The sequence below is a fragment of the Typha angustifolia genome, chromosome 12, assembly GCF_048772165.1.
Source record: "Typha angustifolia cultivar Huaian chromosome 12, ASM4877216v1, whole genome shotgun sequence".
NCBI classification, from domain to species: domain Eukaryota; kingdom Viridiplantae; phylum Streptophyta; class Magnoliopsida; order Poales; family Typhaceae; genus Typha; species Typha angustifolia.
In genome coordinates, this window is record NC_133250.1 from 921,656 (window position 1) to 949,641 (window position 27,986).

At 35.5% G+C, this 27,986-nt stretch overlaps 2 protein-coding genes across 4 annotated transcripts in view; both read right to left on the bottom strand.

The window, feature by feature from the left end:
- Window positions 1-25,927, bottom strand: LOC140771888 (kinesin-like protein KIN-7E, chloroplastic). 2 transcript variants are annotated; one of them, XM_073113685.1, is made up of 26 exons: window positions 25,821-25,927; window positions 25,711-25,730; window positions 22,013-22,102; window positions 20,412-20,464; window positions 18,501-18,566; window positions 18,362-18,415; window positions 17,212-17,271; window positions 14,030-14,108; window positions 12,995-13,062; window positions 10,997-11,059; window positions 10,759-10,863; window positions 9,154-9,258; window positions 8,871-8,978; window positions 8,638-8,784; window positions 7,676-7,858; window positions 7,210-7,377; window positions 4,569-4,808; window positions 3,841-3,981; window positions 3,584-3,709; window positions 3,026-3,076; window positions 2,876-2,923; window positions 2,522-2,794; window positions 1,710-2,411; window positions 1,413-1,502; window positions 794-870; window positions 1-137 (listed from the first exon to the last, which is right to left on the bottom strand). In XM_073113685.1, exons 3-25 carry the CDS (start codon window positions 22,026-22,028, stop codon window positions 850-852), a joined length of 2,967 nt encoding a protein of 988 aa, XP_072969786.1. In that variant the 5' UTR covers window positions 22,029-22,102; window positions 25,711-25,730; window positions 25,821-25,927; the 3' UTR covers window positions 1-137; window positions 794-849. The 2 variants fall into 2 exon arrangements, with proteins under 2 accessions (XP_072969786.1, XP_072969785.1); XM_073113684.1 differs by lacking the exons at window positions 25,711-25,730; window positions 25,821-25,927 and adding exons at window positions 24,329-24,426; window positions 24,503-24,933.
- Window positions 25,776-27,986, bottom strand: part of LOC140771890 (probable L-ascorbate peroxidase 6, chloroplastic/mitochondrial) — a 5,328-nt gene continuing 3,117 nt past the window's right edge. Inside the window, exons 8-12 of one of the 2 annotated variants that reach the window (XM_073113688.1) lie at window positions 26,888-26,962; window positions 26,734-26,811; window positions 26,548-26,652; window positions 26,334-26,414; window positions 25,776-26,061 (exon numbers count right to left, since the gene is read on the bottom strand). In XM_073113688.1, the coding sequence (XP_072969789.1) occupies window positions 25,909-26,061; window positions 26,334-26,414; window positions 26,548-26,652; window positions 26,734-26,811; window positions 26,888-26,962 (492 nt within the window). In that variant the 3' untranslated portion in view covers window positions 25,776-25,908. Of the gene's footprint in view, window positions 26,205-26,333; window positions 26,415-26,547; window positions 26,653-26,733; window positions 26,812-26,887; window positions 26,963-27,986 lie in introns of both variants that reach the window. The other variant, XM_073113689.1, reaches the window with a different exon arrangement.

Consider the following 27,986-nt stretch of genomic DNA (forward strand, 5'->3'; position numbering starts at 1 on the left):
GTGACTTCTCGTTCTACAAAGCTCTACTTGAGACTATTCTTTGAGATCAGTAGAACAGCTGGAAGGGCTACTCTTTTGCATCTTCCTCATAACATACATTTATTATCTCCTAAAATACTGTACAAAGATGGACAACCCTGCACATAAGTTGAATATTAGCTGTGGCCGTCATAGTCTCTATTCTAGGCAGAGTTTAGTCACAATGAGATTAAGACAGCAAAAATTTCATGTACATGAAAGTAAAAACAAGGACGCATTAAGTACACTGAGGTATTACATAGAATCTAGATGATCATCCTAAGAGTATTTCATTAGGTTTATATATTATATAGTAAAATGTGTCAGCTCTCCTCAAAGCTTCAGAGTATAGACTTCTGTCTAGAAGTCCGAAATTGTTTTCTGATCCTATATAAAGGAAAATAAAATAGAGAAATTATGTCCTTTTCAGAGATTTTACTCGTGGCTGCGCTCCTGAAGGCAGCACTCCCTTTGCAGGGGAGTCACCTCCCAGTAAGGCTCTCGCTAACATCAGGAGTGACTGATTACATGTGTCAAGTTAGTATTCGCCTATTCCCAAATTCTTTATAGTAGGTAAAACACCTCCAAATATATAATTTCAGAACTAAAGAATAAGATCCCTATGAACAATATTATTTGAAATATGTTTTGCATTTTCTACAGATATCTATGATCTACTGTAGTACATGATGGTTTAAGACACAAATTCAAGTTTCCTATATAAATAATATCCTATGTAATGATACACACAACTATGCTCAAACTAATAACATACCTGCAGAACTGGCCCCAGAAAGCATCAGGCTTATCTCCAAAAAGAACTTACACTGACTATAGATTTCGATTTGTCATCTACAAATTAAGACAGAAATGCTCATTAACAAAGATGGAAATCTCACAGTAATATCATGGAAGAGGTAAAGCAAGACGAGATAGGAAACTAGGACATAGGAAGAGAACGAGAGAAAGGACATGCAGATCAAAGTGCACTAGGGCTGTCAATGGGCTATAAATCAGGCCAAGATCCTGGGGTCTCAATGACTAACTCCACCAAGTCTATACAAATTCAATCCAATCCTAACAAACCTGCAAATTTTTGTCCCAACCAGGTACAGGCATCAATGCCTTTTAAGGTCATATTCCCAGCATCTGATCTCAGCTTAACAATTTCAGGCTGAATTGTGGTACACATTATGCAAAACAAGGGTCATGCCAAGAAACTTGGGACTGCTTATAAGGCCATGAAAGCTAACATGGCTTTATCAAATGCCTTGGAAGCTTTCTCAACATTATAAAAGCATAAGTTATAATTAATTATCATCAAACTAGGAAATGAAAAAGGTGTTACGCACACCAAAGAAAATGGGTAATAAAACCAATCAACAGAAATTTACCTTTTCCTGACAAATCTTTGATAATGCTTCTACATGAAAATTCTGCAGCTCTTCAAGAGCTCTGCTATCTAAGCCAGTGAGGTCCTCCCCCTGAAACAGACATGGGAGATTGTTCAGCTGAACTTGCTATATGGTCTAAATATGCATATGCACTTGCAGCTTATTTATTATTTTGCACTGATTCATCTATTCAGTAAATAATATAACTAAAAATAGAAGATATTTTGCAATATTAAAGTAAAAAAAAATAGCGGGCATGTGAAATACTGCCAGTAAGACTTGCATAAAACTGCAGACCTTCAATCTAGAGACAATACTTTCTAACTCTCTGCGGTGCCTTCTTTCATATTCATAAGAAGCTCTTATTTCTTCCAAATTGCCAACATCATCTGTGCTCCAACTGTCAAAAACTTTTACCCCATTGGATATTGTATCAGCATTCAAATTAGATAACTGAAAACCGTATTGTCTTGACTTAAGGTCATAATCATTCAACCCTTCAGATAAGTTATCCTTAGATATGTTGCCATTTTTCTTGATCTTTGCAACAAGCACCCACATATTAGCGAGCTCATTTTCCAAACCCTGTTCACGGCGTTTTGCATCATCGATTCTTTTTTGAAGCTCAGCTTCTCTTTGAACCTTTTCTGATAATGTAACCTCCAACGAAGCTTCTCTCTGACACCGTGCAACCAGCTCTTTCTGCAACTCCTCAAGTAAAATTCCATTCTCTGTCTTCTTGGAATTAACATCATTTCGAATAGAACCTCTAGAAGCAGCCAGTTCTTTGGATGCAGCTAACTCACCACTCAACTTTGCATTCTCATAAGAAAGTTTAGTGACTTCTTCAGCTAAATTCTTAAGTTCAACTGCAGCAGCTGCTGCCAATTCCTTAGCATATGATGCTTCCTCTGACAGCTTTTGACTATGAATTTCCAGCCCATCTTTCTCTTCAGCCAGCCTCAACTTTTCTTGCTTCAGATTCTCGATTTCTGCAGCCTAAATCACAATAATAGTATCCATAATCATACAATGGAAAGCTACACTAAAATGGATAAAAGAGGATGAACAATCAGTATTAAGCATTTTGGGTCCAAAAAAAAAAGTACCTGCATGAGTACTTGGGATTTTAAGGGTGACTCCTTAGAGTCCATGTTAGAGAATACGGAAGGAAAAACTGCAGTATTGGCAGCTGTATTTATATTACAAATAGCTCTCTTTGATGAACTAGCACCATCTGCCGGATTGCCATTGGTTTCAGATGATTCAGTTAAACAAGATGTAATCATAATATCCTCTCCTTTCCTGGCTTTATCTGACAAATTGCTGACTTGCTGCCTTAATAGTGTAATGCTTTCCTGGAGTTCAGCATTTTCAGCTGCCTGGTGACGAAAAGAAAATGAGAAAGAAGTATCTTGACTGTGTGACTGAAAATAAAATGATTTAGGTCACCATGATTTCACCTTCGCTTGTAGCTGGTCTTGAAGAATTCTATTATCAGCAGACATGATCTTTAGAAATCAATGCACCAGGTAGTAAACAAATATATATCTATATCAGTAACTGTCAACAACAGTAACTGAGGGAAGAGGGAAGATAGATTTTGTACTGACCTCAAGTTCAAACGTCTTCTCACTTAATTGAGCAGCCAATTTTGCTAGAGTCTACATGAAGGTAACATTGTAAAGCAAGAGAAATGTACAAAAACATGCCAAATATTTGAATAAGACACTAAAATTACTCAATTTAATTTTAAAGACAGCACATAAGACAAGACAAATACAAGTTTGCATCTGTAAAATCATTAACTGATGGTTAATAGAATCTGCAAGTACCAGGACTGATACTAACAAGTTCTGAACAAAATATTTCATTCATCACAAGCTTGCAGATTGCACCCTAGCATGTTTAATGGTATATATTTCAATAGGTAAGCCTAGATAAAGGAGAAGGATCCCATTAAACAGCTTGGGCAGGGCAGTCAAAGTAGTATTTTGTCAACAAAAGATAAATGGATCCTTACAGAATTCAGCCTTTCTTTCTGGTAGGTGCGAGCACATAATTTCTTCCATTATTTTTTTCATTTATATAAATTTGTAAGATGAATTTCACACCAATTAAAAACTGAATGATTGTAGTCCTACAAGAAAGTTAAAGCTAATAACATTTACCTGAGGCATTTCAAAGTTATTTGATGAATTGTCTGTTGAATCATAAGACCCAACCATCCGTTGCTCGAGAACACGCATCTGCAGCTTCTTTTCATTGATTTCATCCTTTAATTTTTGCATTTGCTCCTATAACAACATAAACCAAAATCCTCAAATACAACCATAGGAAATATGATCGACAACTAACAAAAACTTCAGAATGACTCCCCAAAGTAGTATTCTGTCACATAAAATGAGATTTAATATAGCTCACGTGCCTGAATTTGTAAATCTTCAGGATTGTTTGCCGCTTGTTCAGATAATCTCTTAAGAGAGCTTGTACATAGTGCAACTTCTCCAGCTAGCATTTTGACCTGCTCGCGCAGAAGATCTATTTGATCGATGATAGTTGTTCCAGTCTACAATACAGCTGACATGGATCAGCTTATAATAGTGATGACAGATGTAGCAAGTATCTATTAAAATTGTAAGCCAAATGTACTGCCAACAATTTTGAATATAGGGAAAGAAAGAAATAAAATTTGACATAACTTCCACATAAAATATATGAACCAACTGTTTTTTGTGTGAGAAAAATTCTTACCACAACATGTTCAATAACTTCACTATATTTGATCAGGACAATGAGGAAAGGAAAATATTTCATTATTTCTACATCTCTAGGCTGCAGAAATCACTTGTACGTATATGCGATCAGAAGAATTACAAAAATGAAATATTTCTCAATTTCTATAGTGCAACAATCACTTGTATATGTGCAAGAAAAACTAAATAGTATTTTCACCTGAAAAGAGCTTCTAGAAAAATAACTAACAGCTAAAAGCCTGAAACTATCACAAATTAGTTGACATAATCCACACAGGTAGATAAATGAACACACAAAAACAGAGAGATTATGTATCGGAGGGGGAGAGGGGGTTTGGGAACCAAAAATAACCAATTCAGTGAATGATATGAAGAATATAAATCTAGAGATTTGTCTCACCGGCAGAAGGCGGCGCCCTTTTGGTGTGGCACTGAATAAGTCACCAGCTTGAGTCCTTTCTGGGAAGGAGTTGATATATGTAGAAGGATCTTCCCCCTTTATACTCACAGATTTCCTCTTTCCATCCTTCAAGTCTAATAATAGATGTTTCTGCTGCGACGATTGAGAGGATGATGGCGACCCACCAGCAGAGCTCTCACTATCTACACTAGGTGAGAGTCCAGAAAATTGGTCTGGTTTCTGCATAAAAAGATACTGATCTCAAGATATCTACGGATCCATGTAGGTACTAAACATAGCCAAGTTGCTCAAGCTCTCAGTGGGTCAACAAGAAAATTTAGTATCTACAATAAAATGGAGAAACCTCAAATTGGATAAACATAATGACGACTTCTAATATGTTAGAAGTCACCATGTTAAGACCAAATTATTACCCTTATAATGCTCAATTACAAACTACAAGACAAACGAATGATTTCCACAAAGTGACGTAAATCAATTATGCCACAAGAACCCAAACTAAACCTGACCTCCACCTATTTCAAATAGGCGTGTTGAACCTGGAAAGGCAATTCAAAGATAAGCTTCACCTGCTCCATTTCTATTGATTCAATACTAATACCAAACGACAAAAAAGCTACAAAGCTCAATCTGTTATATCAGCTGAGATACCAAAATCATAATAGTTCTAAATTAGAAAAAAATTTGGGGACCTTGCATCTGAGTCTTGCCAACCACTGATTTCTGGATGCAGTGAGCCTACATAGTTCATAAGAGATCTGCTTTGCTCATGAATATATATATATAGACAGAGACACAGAGAGAGAGATGATCCCTTTCATATTCACCCACACAGTAACTACCTGTGAGTAGTACATAGATATACATAAAAAGGTACAGTACGTCTTTTACGGTTTTACCCAAGGGATACTGCATATAATTTCTAGCAACTACCTAACTGAGACTAGTTGGAGAAGAGAAATAAGTAACACATCAGATGGGAAAGTCCCAATATGATAACATGTATTACTTCGTCACCTCCACAATTTCTATATGCCTTCAATGCAGATTAAAGATCAAACGCTATTCAGGAAATCATCAGTTGGTTAGCTACTCAGCTGTCATTCAGCTCTGCTTTCACCCTAGTCTTCTTGGTATATAAACTCCACAGAGACTACATTAACCAGAGAGTATGTTATTTTTCAGGTATGACATAATATCACCCATGTTGTACCACCTTTCATATTTGATGAACTAATCCATCATTTGACTTGTTTGACAATCCTCCAACAAATCCTCACATCTATTGTATATGTATATGTATATATATAATGACCCAATACACATTCTAGCTCCATACAGTTATTTTCCTCGAGCATGATATAGGACAGAAAACGATACAAGTTTGGATGGAAATTCTATCAAAATAGCAAGTGAATCAAATCATACTATAATGCTTACTTCTCTAAGTGATGATGCATCATGAGTATGAAACTATGAGAAGTCAAAACAACATTGAAGAGCCTATAGTTGTAGGGTAGGGCTCGGGCATAGAGAACAAAAATCAACTTCATAATTGTTCATTGATGGCCATCAAGAAGTTCTCCAAATAAAATATAATGATAAAAAGGGTGAAATGATTACATTGTAATTCAGTTCTAAGGATGTAGTTTTACAACAAAATGCCTTCAACATTCAAGATATAGGTAAATTCTGGTTATTTATGAAATTTCTTTCTTTACATATAGAACAGTTGTCATATGTGAAGAATCACTTTCTACTTGATTCCATGTGAAGTGTCTTCCCCCAATTGGTCATCTCCATAAGATGAACAAGTATCACAAGCATTTAACAAATGTCTCCTTGATCTACACTATTTCATCTAGAGCAGTATACATGTACTTAAAAGAAAAAATATTGGCAAAGCAATGAGGCAAACACATAAATAAATAATCTCCAATTTCAATAGAAAACTTTCTACTACAATTTCTTTTTCTTTTTTTTCAATCAACAGAGGTGTGCCACAGACTCACCTCTTTAAAATTTCAAAAGTCATGAACTGGTTCAGTTCTTATTTCTGAAAACATGCTCTTGAGATCAAGTACTTTTATAGTTTTATATATGCAAATTTCAGATATGAAAACCTCTATTTCCATCTTCTGCTTGCCAACAACTTCAAAAAAGTAAAGACAACTTAGAAGTGCTGGGGAATGGAATCAATAGGCATCATAGCCATCTAATCTAGTCTGGGAATTCATTCATAAGATAGGCAATCAACTACATTCTTTTATCTGAACCTGGAGTATTGTGGCTAAACAGAGATGACTAATCCCCGTGAGTGACTAAGCTCCATATCCGACTTCATGACTGGCTAGGGCAGGTAGTTTCTTATTGTCAATACTCCGTAATAAGAGTACAAAAATGTTTTAAATCTAAACTCTATATAATGGTTAACAGCCACCATCTTCAGGGAAGTTTATATCTCATACCAAATTATTGCTAAAATAGGTATGGAAACATCCTTGTGAGGGAGCAAATGCTTTGACAGCATCAAATACACAAGTAGGCTAGTACACGACAGAAAGATGAAAAGGCCTGCACATTCATGCCGAGCTAGGAACAATGCTATCGAAAGACTCACCCTTAGTTTGAACCACCCAAGCATTCCACGCCTACGACTTCTTCTGTCAAACCTAATCGGCTCATCAAAATTTGTAGAATCCAGTTTTCCTTCTGCTGAAAGGTCTGAATCAAAACTACCGGCATCATCATCAATAAGGTCACGCTTCCGATCAGGCAAATAAACAAGCTGCAATGAGAAGAAAGCAATCTTATAATAGAAACTGAAAGTTAGAAAAGACAGTCCAAATATTGCAACTGGTCACACAAAAAGATTGAGTAGATATTTTTCAGATGCAAATTGAACAAATTCTTGTCCAAGAAATAGAAACTACAAACAAACTGCCATACATGCCAGCTTAAATAAAAAAATTGAACAGTTTCCTATCCATTTGTGTATTCAGAATGCTTCAGAAGATCACCATTGGCTTACAGTAAAAATAATCAGAACAAGATCAGGAAATATAGTAAAAGAATACAAGGATAACCTCATCTTCCCCAAAAGAGTGTCTTCGTCGGTGACCAGCCTTTTCTGAAACACTTGATGATATAGTGTTCTTGGTGGATACCAAGATTAGTTTAGTTAACCGCTGAATCCTACCCATTAGTGCTGCTTTTGCTTCTTCCTCCTCTTCCAGTCTTGACTGCAGCTTGACTTGGCCAGCCTCCAGCTTCAAATTTTAGAGATCCAGAAATTTCAAAAACTTGGAAAGAAAAGGTAGTAGCACAAAATGAAAAAAAATATAAAACAAATTTCATCTTCCTTAAGAATAAAAGATCACCATTTCCAAAATAAGAGTTGGGGAATATCAAATATTTGATAATCAAGCTGTTATGTGGCCAAGTATACATAATCCTTCTGAACTAGGTCATATAAACTAGCAGGGAAGGGTCAAATCTGAAACTGAATTATGTTTTGCTTTTCAATAGAAAGCAACTTTATAACATATGCGAACTAAGGGACCCTTAGCCCTTAGGACCTCTCAACATGTATATTGCATTTTCTTTGCAGTAGTTTACTTCAATTTATCAGTTAATTGGTTCCCATCCAAGAGAAAATACACTTGCATGCTAGTAGTTATAATCTTGGAAACTGCTTTGACAAACTAAAATGTAACAGTATAACACAAGTGATTAAACTAAGAGCAGCAAACATTATGAATATATAATGCTATATGAAGAGCATGGATCACATTATCCTGATAGGATATATTCCTGTAATCTGTAATTAAACATCAAGAAGAGAACTTTCTGACTATAGATATAGTCGATCTAAACAAAATTCAAGTAAAACAGCAGTTTCTTTATGAAACTAAAGTTTGCCTGCAGACAACTAATGCCAGCCCATGGATCAGCAAACTAAAAGAGTAACAGTTAGGCATCAAAGTTTGTTTCAGGGTGAAATGCATGCTTGGTTTAGTACATCTGATTTTAAATGTAAGACACAAACCTTGAGTTTTAAATTTACAAGATCCTCTTGATTTGAAGCAACCATATATGGATTCACCATCATGCCACGTTTTAATTGTTGCAGCTCTTCTTTCAAACAGGAAATCTCCCTCTGATACTTCTTTATTAGGGACTTCTCATCCAGTATCTGAAAAATGTATATATGCATATTAATTAGTTCCTTCAGGCATGTGCACCAATTAAAGCCAACATCCAAGAAAACAGTTCTGTTACCTTGTTTTGAGAAGCTTTAATCTCCACATACTTGCTCCTGTGGGCAAATTTCAGTGTATTATGTGTCTCCTCGCTATTGCTGGAAGCAGGTGTAATTGTGCAAATAAGCTGCCGCAATATAGGTAAGCATGCACCAATTAAAGTGCAAACAAAAATTACATGCCGGTTAGTTTGACAAGTAAAAAAAGAAAATCATTGGAGTTCCTGTATTAAATGGGTTAAGAAATGAAAAATAATAATAATAAAAAAGAAATATAGTATATGAAAGCAGCCAAGCACTCACAGAAATGCGTCCATGTCCACTAAGTGAGGACTGCAGTAACCGAGTGAGTTTTGAATCTCTGTAGGGAACATGTGTAGCCTTGCCATCTGTTAGTTTAGCTATCACCTGCAAGGAGAAAATTGAGAAAAAAATTTGAATGAAGCAAAACTTTTGCTGTTCCATAACCTGACAACAAAGTTAAAAAAGAAAATTTTAAAAAATATGAGACAGATTGACAGATTACTGAGTATTTGAATGCATATGAACACAGAAATAATGCTGAGCAACTTCTTCCATTAGCTAGCCCCACTTTTATCAGATAGCTAACATTTACTACTCTTATCACATACCATTGTGAATCCCCAATAAATGGAGAGAGTATTTTTTATTAACTTGTCACATTCTCACCAACAGTCAACAGTTCAATGCTGTTAATATGAGACACTTCGAGTAAGAATAGCTAGACTGTGGAGAAGTAAAACAAAAGGGAGGGGCTGAGTTCATGCATTTGCTTTTATGTACAGGATATATGAGCAGTCGAGCATATAAATAAAGCAGTATAATGATCTTCGACATCACGAAAAAATAAAGGAAATTAAAAAAAAAAGCAAATGATATTAAAAGTGTCTATATCAATAGTTCCACCATTAATATGTGTAAAGCTATGAAACCTATTATCCAAGTTATCAGCCCCTAACAGTATATTGTATACAGAAAACTTGTCCCCCCCTGTGCACCTCCTATGTATCAGGGTTATCCTAATAGGCAGACAATTTATCATTCATTATACTAATATATCAAAATTAACCTCCAAATAAGCAAATATCTTACAGTTTTAGGCGTCGCTAGAACATATTCATTAATGCACTCTTTTCTTTCTCCAGAGTTTTGAAGATTCAGCACACTTGCTGAGGAATCAGTGGGAAAACGTCATCATTCAACAGAAAACTTTTCACAAAGTAAACCATCTTTCAATAAAATCTCCCATGACTTTCTTTACAGACCGTTACTCTATTTCTCTTTTCCTCTAAAAGATCACATCCTTAACTTAAATAGCAGTACCAAGATAGATTTGATCACTCAAAAAGATCATAGTCCTTTTTAGAACTATTAGCACATCATAATTGTTAAGAATCTTTAGAGGCAGAAAGAAGAAAAATCAAGCAAGTATATATGATGGGAGTCAACAGACAAGGAGATAGCAAGAAATGAACAAAAAATTCCACGATCCTAGAATGAAATTTATGAAACTAATTTCATATGGAAATTGATTCAATAAGAGATTTTCCAGGTAATTTGTAGAAATAAGCAGTCAGGTCTCTACTATCATAAAAGGAAATTCATTGCAAGGATTTAAATGCAAGATTGCCACCCCCTACTATGCGAGTCAAGTGGCATATCTCATGCCACATGGAAAATCTCAAAACCTCATCAAGCTACTATACTGTGTGAAAGTGAAACTGCTGCATGTACCATACTTCAAATCATGCTTCACAAACTTGATGACAATTTACATTTTAAAGAAGAATATAAATAAAGTAAAACTAATAAAAATCAAAATTAGATGTAGAAGAAATTAGATGTAGAAGAAATTAGAGGAATCATCAATGAGAATTGGTGGCTTACAGTCCCAAGAGTCAGTAAACTTTTGTTTATATATGAACCTTCTTTGCGTCGCAACCCAGTTGTTTCAGTCTTGGAACTTTCAGATCCAGCTAAGTCAATCAAGTTCTAAGGTAAAAATGAAAAGTTGTCAAAGCCAAATTTAGGACAATCAGATGCCCTCAAAGAAAGAAATATGCACCAGTTAGCAGAATGTAACGTGGACTAAAAGGAATGAGCCTCCTAACGGAAAACGAATTACCAATTGAGACAATCTCACATCTTCCCCCTCTTCACTTTCACCTGAAGAACTGCTCTCAATAGTCTGCAATTAGATGATTCTAAAAGTTACTCAGTACAGGCCTCAGCATTAGCAGTTATCCCACAGGTAGTGGTCTAAGAAATAGACTAAGATAGATGAAATATAGTAATACACAAATAACCACAAAGCACCAAGAATTAAGGTGTAAATTGTAATATCTATTGATGCCCAATACAAGCAAAAACAAGGTCCAAAATCACTCAGAAGAGCATAAACATAAAACATTTGACTGAACTGAAGATATAGTTCTTTTATCAAGAAGAATTTCAAAACCCTGATAAATTTTGATAGTGAAGGAAAAAGAAAATGTCATCAAGTCAAAGCCATCGATCCAAAAATTCGGCCGATCTTGAGTCGGATAGGCCAATCCTGATCATGGCTCGATTCCAGTCGCACGACTAAAATTAGTCAGGTATTAGCCGACTCAGCCCATACCCAAGCCGTATCAGGTTGGATCGGTCAGATCAGCCAATCCTAACCCAATATTCAATGAAGGGGATATCAATTAGGATGTCCCCGAGCCCGGCACAAGAGAGCTCTCTCTCATGTTCGCTTTGCCCTCTTTCTCTCTCCCAAGCCATCTAACGCCAAAATGGCCTTATCAACGTCCAATGAAACTTCTCTAACGAAGATCCAGCTCCCGAAACCTCCGATGACATTGAGTTTTTTTTCACTCTCTCTCTCTCTCTATAAAATTTTGACGACCTCGCTCTCTCACTCTCTTAGCCTCTTCTCTCTACTCCCCCTCTAGCTTCTTCTCTCAATTCTCTCTCTCTAGCCTCTCCTCTTTCTTTCTCTCCTATTTCTGTTCTCTTCCTTTGTCTCTATTACTATAGCAATCCTTTTTTTGCAATAACAAAGAGCAGTTGTTCTAGGAGATAGAGACAGGAAGAGAGGGAGGGAGAGGCTAGAGCGAACTTTTCTTATTTTAGTTTCATTTTTTTCTATATGGGTAATTATCATTTTAAGCTTCAAATGTGGGTAATTATTATTTTCGAATTTTACTGTCTTTCTAAAAATATAGAAATGTTTTTATATTTTTAAATAATATTTATAATTAAAAATAATCCTATCCAATAAGGGTGGAAGAGACAACGGATACATATTATTTTTCTAGGCCGCCAATCTCAATCTCAGTACCAAGTTTCGGAATCTTAGTCAAAGCTATACGAAAGTAGTAACTCTTACGAAAATATCAGCATACAAGAGGTGTTTTAAATCATATAGACTGATAGCCATAAAACTACAATTGAAAACATTTTTCTAGACTTAAACATGATTTTGTGCATTTAAGCCATTTTGTATGGTTGTATGGTTGGTCAACAAAAAAGATCCTATTGAAGCTGACATGTTAGCATGAAATAATACAATAACAAGTAAAACTGAAACAGTCTTGAGAGATCCAACTAATACTGGTCAATAAACCATGTGCATGGACGCTGAAGCCCATGTATAATTTGATAATTTGAAGCCACCACCATCCAGCCCTTTTCCAATAATAGATAGACATTTAAATGAGTAAAATAAATGTTGACAATGCTCTCGAAAGAATGCAACAATGTTCTCATGACTTGAATCAATCTTATGTCAACCACATAGTTTTGTGCCAAATTTCTGGCCATGCGAATCTAGACAAGAGAAAGAGATGCCCAGTACCTAGTACATAACTAGCAGATAACTTGTCAACTTTCAAATCTGCTTTAGATCCTAAATAGAAGAACATTTAAGGGTTTCTCAAAATTGTTACGCAGGAGAAAAGGAAACAAATAGAACTATGTAAGCACTACACAACTTTCAGGGAAAATGAAATTGAGGAAACAAAAATAAAAATAGATTTCCCCATCTAAAAAGTCAAAAACAATAGAATACTACAACTTTAATAAAGACATGAAAGATAATTGAATAAATTATTTAAATTGACGTGTGAAAGATACTAACCAATGTGAAAATTGTGTGGCTCCGACTACTCAGTAGATTAAAATTATTAGAACCCACATGTCTGTGCTCTGCAACCACAGTGTCATCAGATCAAATGCAGCTATTAAACTACAAAAGATTATGAGAATAGCAAAGAAGAAATTTTGATAAAACTAAAACACATCATTTAAAAAAATAAAGAATTAACAAAAAGGAATTTAACTACGAACCGCTGAATGAGAACACCATGAATCTCATTATATTATAGAGCAGCTCACAAGCAGATTTCTATGTGCAGGCAATTTCTATGTGCAGGCCTAAAATCACAAGATCATAAATTTCGGATACAGAACATGCACCATACCAAAAAAAAGAAGTGGTTCAAGAATATCCTAAGAAATTGTCCTCAAACAGTACTTAAAACCTTCTCCTGTATGTTGAAAAAATATTATGATGGGTGTTTTCCTACAGACTATGATCGCGCACCCAGTTTGACCATCACCAGGTTGACAAAATTATGTACTAAAAGAAACAGAAGTACTAGTAATACAGATGAAATAAATGTATGCACATCACACAAATTCTGCATCTACTGTATTCACTATCATGTCCTAGAAGCCATTTCAAGACTATATCAATTCAAGCCATCTTAAGGATACGATCATTTGCAGAACTTTGATTAATTAAGTTACAAACACAACATATATGAAAATTAGAGCTTTTATAAATGGAAGTAACTGGTTCCAATTATCATTAAATAAAATCTTCATTCCCTGTACCTGATCAATTAAGATCTAAGCACAATTCAATTAAGGAAACAGTCCGAGAATCTATTGCATAATCAATTGACCTAATTCCATACAAGCCACAGAAGTATTCAAAAATAGTAAGATGCACATACAATTTATGAAATTCTAGTAATCCACATTCTCAAATAACAATGAATAATCCAGAGGCTCAAACAGAAGTCAACGGTGAAATAAGCAAAGACTCCTATCTTATAGTTATTGTACATTTATAGAAACAAAATAAATCAATTTCTCTTGGTAAAGGTACCTTCACCAGATGCTATTAAAGAAAGCGCATGAGCAGGAGATAAAACCACCTCTTCTTTGATCCCCTCCACATATGTTCCCTTCACATATATATACAAAATAAAAATGAGATAAATATCATCTAAAAAAGATAGATTGCTTTCTATTCAACTAGATAAACATAGGAGAACATATATAAAGATTTGGAATTCAATGAAAGAACTTAAAAGGACCAGTGATAAGTTGGTAACTAAAAAGATAAGGTTGTTCAAAAATTTTGAAAAAGATATGACACTTTGCACTGACACAAAATAGAAGCCAAAAATCTATACATTGACAAAAGGACCATGAACAACTTGTCAGAAATTATCATTGTAACTCATAATTTTTGGGTGATTTGCACCGACAACATATTTGGTTTGTCTTTCTCAATTAGGCCATTTTTGGTTTTCCCTTGTGAGTAAGATTTTTTCCTATTTTCTTTCTAAGTTTATCCTCTACTATGATGGATGGGCTCGACAGTCGAAGCATCCGTGTCAGAACCAGAAAATTTAAAATTAAAAAAAAAATTGGGGTTGAGAGAGAAGGATGCACGTGCTCTGCACGTGCAACCCCTCCCCTCTCCCTCTCCGGCACGCGACGAGGTGCAAAGATCTCATCTAATCTGAATCAGATTAGATTTGATATTTTTTTAATCTATAAATTAAAACTCTAATCCGTTCTCTCTCTCTCTGATTAACCATCTCAGCCCTCTTCTTCCTCCTCTCTTTCGCTTCTTCTTCCTCACCGTCGGAGTCGTCGCTGTGGAATCGGCTCGCCGGAACGCCGCCAGAGCCATCGGAGACCACCACACGACTCGTTGGTGGTGATTTTTAGCATGTGAGCTAGGAATTTGAGATTCAGTTGTCTTGCCTAGACTCAGGTGAGTGGATTCACTCACATTTTTTTTTTATTATATTTCGTACTTTTATTAGACCATGTAAATTTTCTATGTGCAAATTACTCATTTTACTCTTACGTGCAAAAATTTAATTGTTACAATTTTTGTGTGTAAATCTATTTATTTCATCCGTACGTGCGAAAATTTAATTGTTATATTTTCTGTGTATTTAATCATTATACTCAGTGCATCACCATACTTCGTACAAATATTGAAATTTGTGAAAAGAAAAATGAGACTAGTATTGGTACGACTTAGAGGACAGTCCTGGTATAAATCGCTTGCGATTTTCTATAGTGACTCAAGTCTATCTGGAAGTCCAGAGAAAAGTCCTAAATTAGATCACTGCGGTGACTTTCTTAGGTGACTCTGGCGGAGTTAGGGAACAGTCCTAGGATGAATGAGAAATTTCCTAAGTGACTCTAACTTCTCTCAACGGTTAGTGGAAAAGACAGAGTATGTTGATCACATATTGATACCATCTGATGACCCTAACCGGATCAGTTATGAAGAAAAGTCTTGAGCACCATCTCGAGGTGACTTCTAGTTGATGTGGATCCACGGGGTTTAGACCCATTGAGATATATGACAGTATAAATATTGAAAAGATATTAATATGTTGAAACTGTGCAAGGTTACAAGTTGTGACTCTCTCTATTGTTATCATGGTTATTATTTAAGAACATGCCTATTACATATTGTTATGGATATTGTTGCTTTTAATTTAATTTTATTCAGCATTATTATGATTAAAAATTTATTTGGTTTTCGAGTGGATTCCACTCACTGAGCTATAGTTGCTGGCTCATGGATTCTTTTTTTTGTATTTATCTATCTATCTCAGGTAATAGTCAGCGGAGCGACTGAGCGAGATGTACCCGGACTTTACCTCCACTTAGAATGCACATATTTACTTTTTTGCTCTTTTAGATTTTATGCTTTAGAGACTATAAAACATTAACATTATTTTATGTTTATTGCAATTAGTTTTAAATTTAATAAAGCAGATCTTCATTTTATTTATTTATTTATTTTACCATTGTACACGTAGAGAGTATTAATAAGGCTTCGTGTATTTCAAGCATATTGAGATGCATGGCGGTCATGATTCCTATTTCAAGTCGTGGCAATCCGCAACTAACAAGTTTGAATTAAAAACAAATTGTGTTCTGTAGTTTATTAAAGATTTTGTAGTTATTGAACACTTGCATTTTCTATTTTGCAGTTTTATTATGAATTTCACACTTATTAAATACTTATATTTTCTGTTTCGTAATTTTTTTACATAACTCGTATTTATTGAATAATTATATTTTTACGAGTTTCATAATTTATTATAAAATTCGCAATTATTAAACACTTGTATTTTTGTAAATTTCATAATTTTATTATGTAATTTGCATTTATTGGACTTGTATTTTTCATTTCGTAGTTTTAAGTTCTGTATTTACTACCCGCGCCTTCCCGAGGCAAAAATGACATAATAGTATTATAAAAAAAAACCAGATTGTATTAAATGCACAATAGACTTGTCTCTCTTCACTACAAGATGAGGGTAAAGCTGAAAGAAAAAATAAAAAAAAAAGCCTAACATGCAAGGGAAAACCAAAATAGGCCTAACCCACAAAAAAGATAATGCACTATGTTTTCTATGCGAATCACCCATAATTTTTTGAAATATTTATATACCTAATATTTACAGGTTGTCACCAATAACGATGCTAATTAAGATGGATAGCTTGACAAATGTTATTTAATTAAGCTAAAAAAATAAAATTATCATTGTAACTCTGTTGCTCTTTTACACATTGTTGGCATGATGATTCAATAAGTTGTGGATCTAAATGATCCTACACTTACAGTTATAGCCCATCATAAAAACACTTTAATTTATTATAAAATTTCTAATGAAACAAAAATCAGCTTCCTATTAGAGATTGAAGGCTATCTACCTGTGATGACATCATGTCATATGACTCATCCATATCTGTGGTTGATTTTTCAACTAAAAGAATGTACACCTTCCACTACACCTTTTCAACATCAAATATAACTATTTCTTCCTAAACATGCATTAATTTTGAACAAAAATATAACTTGTACTTGGAGACCGCACTACTGCAAAACAAGGTTTGCCATTTCAGTATCGTATCTGAATTTTCACTCTTTCAGGCACTGGACAGATCAACATACTCCGAGGAATGAAAACTAATAGTGACATATATGATATACAACATCAGATAAAACCAGATCACTGTAGATACCTGTGAATCTTCTCTAATTCTTAGGTTCTGTCCAGTTGGGTCCAGTAAATCATTGATAACCTGTAAGGGGACAATGAAAAGGATAAACCTAAAGATATATCTTAAAAGAAAATTGGAGTTCAAATAATCCACAATATTGATATATATATATATATATATATATATATTTCGAACTTCCAAGTAAACTAAAAGATTTGACTGAAGATGAATACACATGATCAGATATACAGTTTATAATTATAAAAAGTATTCACAAGGTGAACTTTATCAATTGCAAATTCAAACAATTGATCACAAAAGCCATGGCATATATCTTTATCTAATTGTAAGGAGCTGCAGTTGATATGGAAGCATCATTAAGCCACGTCTTGTTGCTTGCTTTCCCTGCACTAGGGACACACTCCCCCAACTCTGGCTAGAAGGGAGGATGCCCTTCGCCAAGTTGCCACTTCGAAATCCTCTGACCTAAAAACATCCACCACGTTTCTTCTCCTTCCCAGCCTCCTCTCAAGAAGTCGTGGTCTGATATACCAGCAAGCAAACACTGGGATAAGAAGCTTGGTGGTGCTATCCTTGATAGCATCCTAGAAAAACTCAAGGAGCAAACCAAGGACTATGCAATCTTTATCCAGAAGTCCTTGCTCGTTGCCGCACTCACGGAAATCTATACTAATTTGCTAATAAAGTATAATGCAGTAAGGACAATTATCCTACATCTAACTAAGGTCATCAATTATTCACAATGAGAAAAACGTACTTTAATGTTAAGATATGAAGTTCAAATTCTATCATCTTATAGATTTTAAGTCTTAACAATCTCTGATATCTCTCTACACCTTTCCAATTCTGACCAACATTCCTAGTGGTTTTGACTTTTGGCTTGCTATCTCATGAAGAACAAACACGTAAAGATTATTCAAGTAACCAATATGGAGAACATTTGAGCAAACAGCAAGCAAATGCACCACCTAAATCATACTGAAAGCAAATAAGAAAGGTCTCTATAATTTGAACTTCCAAGAAGATCAGAACCAAAAATTATCAAAACCATCTTAAGTGAAAAAGATTAACAATGAATACATTTAATATATGCCAAAATTACTTAAATTTTAAACAAGAACTCTTCCAATAGGATCCTAATGAATAGTACCTCATTATATATTTCAAGGTATGAAACACGCAGGAGAAATTCTCGCCCAGGTGTCTGAAGTGACAAAGAAGATGACAGTATGTTATTCATGAAAGCAACTAGAAAATAAATTTTTAGCAAGACAAGATAAATCCTTTACATCTTGAATAATGCTGAAGACATCCTTCACTGCCAAGGGAATGATTCCAGGAGACTTTTGCTCACCCTATAACATAAGTTCAACAATATCACAATACTCACAGTAACTTACACTTAGGAAGTAATAATCTACAGTGCATTACAACCATTAAGCTAAAAGTCAATTCTAACAAAACAAGCACTAATTAAATCTAGTGCATGCGGGCTGGGGCTCCTGTAACTGCCCGGTTAAGGAATGGAAGCCCTATCTCTGGAGGTTTCAGAGCAGCTGCACTGGGATCTATAGTGGCAACCCTTACAGTCAATTAAGTTACTCCCTCCAGTTTAAAAGAAATTATCAATGCAAAAATATGACCTACAAATTCGAGCTTCTATATAAACTAATAAAACAAATAGGATTCCTAAGAAGGACAAATGTTTTTTTCCATCAAACTCTAGAAATTGGCAACTTCAGAATAAAACAAAATCCAAACCTAAGGAAAATAGGAGTTCATTTGATCATTCGCTAATTGAAATAGAGACTAACACATTTCCCAATTAAAAAGATTAAGTAGCTTCTATATTATGCATAGATATGCAACATACAAGCTCAAACAAGGATGGTTGTGGAGCCCTTTTTTAAAAAAAATATTTTTTATCAATCATCATCAAATCAACTTAGTTTCCGTGCATGTTCAATATTCATATCATATCATAAAAATATTACAAAATTCATATTTATATAAAAACTATATGAAACTTTACAACAAGCAATACTATTAGTGGATGAATGAAGATAATCAACAATATTTAGTGCAATATTATCGTATTATTCTTGTGCCAACAAATAAAATCTCTGATCCTTCTCGTCATGCTACGTTTAATTAGACATTAGTATTAATTATCGAATTATTATCAATTAATATTATGTATTGAATGTTATTATATATTCAATTATATTATGAAGTATTCAATCATATTAGGAAGTATTCAATCGTTAATATTAGTTTTAATGAATGTATATTAGATATTGCATAATATTTATATATAACTGTTGTTTTATCTTTAATAAAATAGATCATTTACAAAAAATAATCTAAAAATAAAGCACTATAATATAAGTTTTAATACATATATGTTAACCAAATACCAAAGATTGATATGTCAAAAACCTAAAAACATATCTAAATATCTTAAAAAATTTATTATAAATATTATAAATACGTGTCACTGGCACACCAAGGCATGTCGAGACGTGCTGTGCTGATGGTGGCACGGCCATCGTTGAGCTCAAATAGCTTCTTCACTCAATGAATAAATTCAAATCTTATAATTAGTGAATAAAAAGGATACGAGGGTAAAAAAAAGGGCCCTCAAAGAAAAAGAACATAGGGTAGTGAAATTCAAGTCCAAGTTATCTGATACATATACCTCTAATTTCTAGTCATAAATTTTGAATATGCTTCACCACAAGCCTTGTTGAATCATCTAATCCATATATCAAAAGTTCTAGCAAACCAATAGACATGTAAGAACTAAGAGTTCTATCATTAGAGCAAATCTAGCTTAACTTTCAAGGAACGCCACCTATGTGAAGGTATGACTTGCCCTTTGCATCTAACAGGTTATGGGTTCAAGTCTTAGAAACAACATCTTGAAACATAAAGGTAAGGTTGTGTACATTTCCCTGCCAAGACCCTAAGTAGGCAGGATCCTCGTGCATCATGACACCCTTTTATCTTGCTTAACTTTAGGTGCATATGATTTCTATTTTAGAGTACCAATATTGTTCCTTAAAATTCAAAAGCAATCACTAATTTAAGGCTACATTAACCATACATCATCCTGCTGATCAAATAAGACAGTCGATCTTAGTAATTTTATCTGACATAGCAAGAGTACAGAACAGATTGTCAAGACTAAAAAGACTTACATGCATGGTATGTGTTTTTCCACTACTAGTAACACCATAGGCAAAAACCGTGCCTGCAAGAGAATAGAGTGTCAGGCAATGCAACACAAGTTCCTTTTGGTAAATGAAACATGTGTTTTGAAGAACAAATAGGATACTGTAGCAAACATGAATATGTTCATCATGGTACTTGATCTTATAGTATCTCAATGGGTAAACACGAAACAAGAACAAAAAAGTTTTCAGAATACTGAAAAATAAAGTACAAAGCCTCCTAAACTATACAAGTAGGATTTGTATATTTCTTAGTTTTCACTTCTCCATATATGTATACGTGTATATCTTTTTCTAAATGAGTGCAAATATAAATACCTATCCTGCAATAAAATAGAAAACATGATCAACTAATGCCCATCTGTCTCTTGCACATTATCCACTATAAGACAGAAGTGACGATGACAAAATGCGTAAAAGTCCAAATGCACAATCATGAAGAGAAACAGGGCAGTATGGTCATTAGTTCATTACAATCCAATATGGAATGGAATGTTGAAGGACCAGCACCATTTAGATGAAAAAAAACAAAATGGAACACAACCCAACTATTTGATTGAAAAAAGACAGAAAGTTATGTGCCCCTGGATGAAAAAAGAGCCAGCATTATCATCTTCGTTGTCCAAGTTATTTGTCCAAATGCATGAGGATGAACAAACGTAAATTGAAAAGACTCTAAAAAGTATTTGCAAGTTTCTTAGACCAGAAAAACATAATTGTGACAAATCATTTCAGCGACAATTCATTCTACTCCTTTCAATTTTACTCCAAAGAAGTTGCCCAAATCATAAGACTGCAGAATTCAATCCTGAAAAATGTAAGGACAGTTGACAGATATGAGTAATCTACCAACTGCCTATAGTTCTGGCTCAAGCAACCAAGGAGCAAACCTCAAATAATTCCTCTAAACAAGAAAAGAATCCAAAAGAAAGACAAAGACAAACTATCATGGAGTTGATTCATCTTTATGATGCAGATAAACCAAGAACCAAAGGAGATAACAATCAAGAATTGAGTGGCATTCCGATGCTGGAAGCACTACCTTGTTCATCATTGGTCTATTATGAGATTATCAATAAATAGGGTTTAGGTTTAAATATCAACCTAGATCAAGTCATCAAACACAAAATGGAACTCTTAGGGAGAAAAAAGACAATTACTTCAGCGACATACAAATAGAAGTTCCTTGCCTCTTGTGGAGAATAGCCTTAATTTCAGATTTACACTCAGATCTTAAGTGTATTAAAATCAACTTAAAGAGTTTAATAATTGGATTTTGAGTGGATCATAAGTAATTTACTTATTGTACTTCCATGTCATTGAAAAGGGTTGTAATTTTGGTTGATTTGACTCAATCAGATGTCTATATGAATATTGAGCATCTTTTCGATCAATTGTTCTCCACTTAGTTAACTGACATTATTGGTTTACATAAAACTTCATACTTCCATTTGGTGGAATATATACAACACAAGCTACACAATCTTTACTGGGTTCTAACTTATAAAGGCAAATAGAATATGAATATTCACGGAGACAAAACTGTTTGGAATAGAAAAGTAGCATACCGTTAATTCCTTCCATAGCACCACCTACAACATGCTGAGCAGCAATATCATAGACATGACGAGTTGTAGTAGCAGGCCCAAACACTTTGTCTGCAGAAGTGAAGAATATATATCTTTGTACATGTCAGATATTTCAGTAGATAAAGACCAAGTTTGTCAATCACTTTAAAGATTTGACAACAGAAAAGTACAGTACATTAAGATATTGGATATCTTGTAGAAAGACAAAAACTTGGATATATTGTTGTAGTAGGGATACAAAATAATACTCTAGCCTTCAAATGGTTTGCAAAAGTCACATAATCAAGCCTTGATTATGTTTACAGAAGGATCAATAGGATTATGACAAATTTGTTATACCTGTAGAAGTTTCCATATCCCATCAATCCATAATAAAGCAAGCATAAAAACAATGTTGTAAATTTTGGCCTTATGTTATAACTGAGGAATATTATAGCATAATTATGATATGTACATGTATACAATAACACAAACCTAACAAAAATGTAAGAGAGAAGACTTACTTAGCCGAGGAATAGTAATTTATGCAACTTTTACCACAGTACTTATGTTATCAATGCAAAATGTACAATGACGTCCAAAAACCAATAAACTGTCATGTAGATGTAGCAGGTCTTAAACCCTATCCCATAAGATTAAACCATTTGAGCCACACAAAAAAAATTTAAGTCAAGAAATTCATAATTAGCCACTCAAATCAATCAAAAAATTATTTATCATTACAGGAACCTCACTGAATCAACTTATACCTATAAACCCTGTACATCTAAGTAAAATAGCCATTAAAAATTTAGTGCATTTTTCATGCAGTACATATTGTTACCAAGAGTTCTATTTTTAGCATATATATATATATATATATATAAGAATCCAAGAGTTGATAATATCATCCGGCTACATTTATTTCATGTTTTAGTGCATCTATTGGTAATAGCGTTGAATATAACTTGTTGCTAAGTATGGTAACTACACTTTCATCAACCAATTCACTCAATGCACTGCAAAAGTGCCAAAAAGAGTAAATTACCACCCTATCCACCCCTAATAGCAACACCCCATGATCCAGCATCATCTAGCATGCTATTTCTCCTCTCTTCTGAAACTAAAACTATGGGGACCATTGGTAAGTATGAAAACTACAAATATAAAAAGTGGGAGCTGATTCAGCACATCCCAATCCGTGCAAATTAGGGGTGTCAATAAACGAGCGGCTTGAGCTCGGCGGGCTCGGCTTGATTTGGCTTGAGCTAAACTGAGCCTGAGCTAGAGCTAGCTAGCTCAGGCTCGGCTTAATTATAACATTTATTAATATTATATATATTATATAAATATATGTATAACTATTAGATCTTTAATCCAATGACTATTATATCGTATCTCTATCTAACCTTAACCCTAAATCTAATAAAAAAACTCCCAATAAACCTTACACCCAATCTCCTCATTTCCTCTTCCTCCTTCTCCATCAATCGGCTCATCTGGCCTCTTCCGGTGGCCTCCTCCTCCATCGTCGTCAACCCCGACATCAGCCTCCTTATCTTCCTCCTCCTTGTCCTCCTCTTCCTTCACCTCCTCATCTGGCCTCCTTGTCTTCTATCGACAAGCCACCGTCTCGCCATCTCCTCCTCCTCCTCACCTCCTCATCCAACCTCATTATCCTCCATTGACAAGCTATCACCGCCTTCTCCTATCAATCGACCTCCTCCTCCTTCGGCCTCCTCATCCTCCTCCTTTGGCAAACCGCCACCTCACTGTCTCCTCCGCCTCCTCCTCCTCTAATCAAGCTAGGGCTCGATATGGGCTCGGGTCTGACTCAACTCAAGTTGAGCTGAGCCGAGCATAAACATCTTTAAAGAGCTCGAAATTAATTTTGAGCCGAGCCTCAGCTCGTTTACATCCCTAGTGCAGGTAGGTTAGGGCATACCATTGAATGAGCATCGGCGTATTAACCACATGCACATGTCACATTCAAAATCGAAAACAGGGGCCCCACAGGAATAGAGCGGCAGTAGGCACAATTATGGCAAATATGGTGGCACACATCTCACAGTGCACCCCAATCAACCCAGATAGGGTCTGTCTACACCGAATCCCAAAAGGTGCCACCTAATTCCACCAAATTTTGGCGTGTGCCCTGCAGTTTTCTGTTTGGGTGAATTCAAGGGGGACGGTAGCAATGCTATTCAATGATGACAAATAAGAACTTAGCTACTACCAGCTCAGTCCATCCGCACAAACCAATGGTCGTTCCCAAGAGATAATAAATAATTTGGAACAAAATAAAAGAGCACTAACCGAAACCGTATGCAATGTTCTGATTGTACTCATTCCGAACAGTATTATCCCCATCAGCGTACCAGGCCACCTCGTCCCCCTTATTAATCTCCCTCGCACTAACACAAACCATTTCTTATCACATCTAGAGCACGGAAAACTACTACATTACGGAGAAGAGAGAAGTAAACGTACCTTAGAGGCCGGAATCGAACCGTGACCGTGACATTCTCCTTCGACTTAGCCGAATCAGGAAGCAGAGACGAAGGAGGACTCACATTAGAGGTCGCCACGGGCGAAACCTTCGCCAGGCGAGCTGCCGAGGTCGACGACGACGAAGACAAGGGGGTCGCCGGCCGGGCGGCGACCAACGAAGATGGAGTCGTCGGCCGGCCGCCAGATGAGGAGGGGGTCGTCGGTCGAGCTCCAGTCCTGGAGGAGGAGGCCGGAGGAGTCGGAGCTCGCCGCGATCGGAAAGGAGAGATGCTCGATCGCGTGGACTTCGACGACATTTATTTGCTAGAATCCAAGAATAGGAGAAAGAAGTGCTCTCTCTCTCTCTCTCTCTCTCTCTCTCTCTCTCTCTCTCTCTCTCTCTCTCTCTCTCTCTCTCTCTCTCTTCTCTCTCTCTCCTCTTCTAGGGGTTTAGGCTGGAAGAGGAGAAAGAAAGAATATAGAAATCGAAAATGGCGATCGCAACTCAAAATCTCTCTCTCTCTCTCTCTCTCTCTCTCTCTCTCTCTCTCTCTCTCTCTCTCTCTCTCTCTCTCTCTCTCTCTGCCGCCTTCGCGTCCAAAAGATGGAATAATTCTTTTTTGAGATCGCTTCCTTTTTTGTTTCTCCGCTTGTCGAAGTTGGGGGGCGGGTGCAGTTACCGCCCATGAGGTTACCACAACATCCTGACCGAAGAGCATGGTCGTGTGCACCGCGAGAGTTTGTTGAGTGGTGAATCGAAAGGCGAGGTGATTAAGGTTACCGGAGTGGAACGTGTAGCCTGCACAGCTTTGGTGGTTTGTATCTGGCTTTGTTTGAGAGGGAGAGACTTGGGCACTTGTCACGATATAAATATAATCAATTGAAAAGGTCAGCCTTTTAGGGGGAAACATGTGAGGTGCACGTGAGTAATTTGCTGAATGAGATTTAAAACTTATAGGAGGATATTTACGAGAAAGGCGACACTTACTACTAATGGTTGTACCGAACTTGGCCAAAAAAGGAACCAACGGTAGGTTTGTACGAGTATCGACGTGGCTGGATTCCATGCAGGCCCAGTCGCATGATATAGAGATTTTGCTTTTTTAATGATGTAGATATTTGAGAAGCATTGGATATAAGCTTTCTATGAATCTACCCAATAAAGTTTGAAATAAAAATAAGAGAGCTTAAAGAAAGATGCTGCAAACCTTTGGCATTGGCAATAATCCTGCAAGAAAACAAACATATTGCCAATTCAGAGATGAACACAGAGTGGAGTGGACACTGCTTGATTATATACTCATGCAATCAAAATTACCATGTAGAAACAAGGTTTCAATCCTTTGCGGTTGTAATTGCAAAGAAATGGCTCATGGAAGATGAATCACAAGCCAAAGTTACATTATTTAGTTTCCAAGCAAAGAAGTCAAAATTGCCAAGACGGCAACTACGATTATGATGTTAAGAAAGTAATTGGATTGTAAAGGCTTATTTGGGCTGCCTCCTATAGCTTCATACTCTGCCCTTATCTTCTGCCTCATAGCATCCGATAGCTCTCTCTGCAATTCAAATACAAGTTTTATTTATTTCTAATGTTTTTCTCAATATTATTCCAATATTTAAGTATTCGCTGTTGGAAAAAGCTTCATGTTGTGCTATTAAAAGACGCAGCAGAAGAAAAGATGATTCGTTGTTTTTAATCCTGCAAGTCATGAAAGTAGCACAATAAATTTCCATTAAGAAGAGGCACAACATGCTTATCTTTGCACGACTCTTTGAAATCGTTGGAAGAAACGAAGGAGAGAGAGAGAAAGAAAAGCCAAATCTCTACCTTCTTTTCACCAGAAGAGTATTTCGCGGCCACAAATGGCTCTGGTGCAGCAGCTTTGGGTCCATCATCTATGGAGATACCCTGCACCATTCCAATGATATCAATTTAACTGTAAAGACCCCATAAAAGTGAGACTGTCATCCCACTGTTCTTTAGTCATTTTAATAAACGAAACCTTCCAATAAAAATGTATTGACTTGATATAATCACTGACCTCTGGAGGATCGAACTTTGCCCCTAGATTGCTGAGTTTGGCATGAGCTTCGGCGTAGTCCTTGAAAAATGTCTCTTGATCCTCTGCATATTTTTCAGCATAGACCTGCAAAAATCTCTCAGGTAGATATGCCTTCCAACTTTAGGATGGATACTTCTGAGGTTTAGTCTGAACATATTCATTTACCTTGAATGATGGGTCCTCAAATAATGCAGCATCTGTAGGCAAAACTAGTAGGTCCTCATCTCTTTGTGCTTTGATGTCCTAAATGGATATGCATGCTAGAATCACCATATAACACAGAAAAGAACATAACCTTCAACACTTGAAAAGAACTTACTTTGAAATAACTATTATCGAATTTCAACCATTGCACTGTCCAAGATTGTCCTCCAGGTGCGCCAGGTCCATCTTTCTGTGGAGTGATGAAAAAAATAAAGTTAATGAACAACAGGATATTCACTGCCAATCCAGCATAAGATTTCATTACATTAGATACATTATCAGTGCTAGCTTAGTGAATAAAAGTACTTGATTAATTTAAAGAAAACTATCACATTTATTCAGCCTTTCAAGTACCAAATTTTGAAGACCTGTCAGCATATTTTATATTATTAGCAATTGGCATATATGCTTTAAGTAAATATAAGTTAAATTATGACAACCTTTAACATGCCAATTGTGAAGTCCAGATAGCATATGGAATATTTCCAGAATGGAACTACAAGGATGTTAAAAAAGTGCTATAGTAATACAAACAAAGGACTGAACTTTTGGTTTCCATTACATAGAAGTATGTGACCATAGAATTCTATCTTAAGGTCTCTCACCTTTTAGTTTTGCACCTTTCTATCAAAATATTACATGCTCTAAATGAATTTCACTAGTTAGATTACATTAAACTATATAGGTTTCCAGCTCTAATGCAATAACTAATATCAAGAAGAAATACCAAGATCTAAGGAACTAACACCTTGCTTGGATGGAGAAAATAAGAGAGAAGAGAAGAGAAAATAAGAAGAGAAAATTATTTTCTCTCATTTGAATAGAAAATTTAGGAGAGAATGGAGGTGAAAGTAAAAGGAAAAAATTAACCTCTAACAATCAAATTTTTTTCTCTCTGGGAATAGAGAGAAAGAGAGAGAAAGGAAGAGAAAAACTCAAATTTATCTCCATTTCCCTTCTTTCCTCTCATATTATCCAAACATTATTTTCTCTTCTCTTTTTTATGTCCCTTTCTCTTCCCTTTTTTTCTCTCGTATCATCCAAACAAGACGAGAAAATTATTTTCTCTTCTGCTCTTTTCTGTTCCTTTCTCTTCCCTTCTTATCTCTCCTACTCACCATCCAAACATAGTCTAAGTCTAGATAAAGGTAGAACACTCACATATACTCTCAAATTGTTTTCTAAGGCAAGCAATTTCTGATAATGGATCCTGA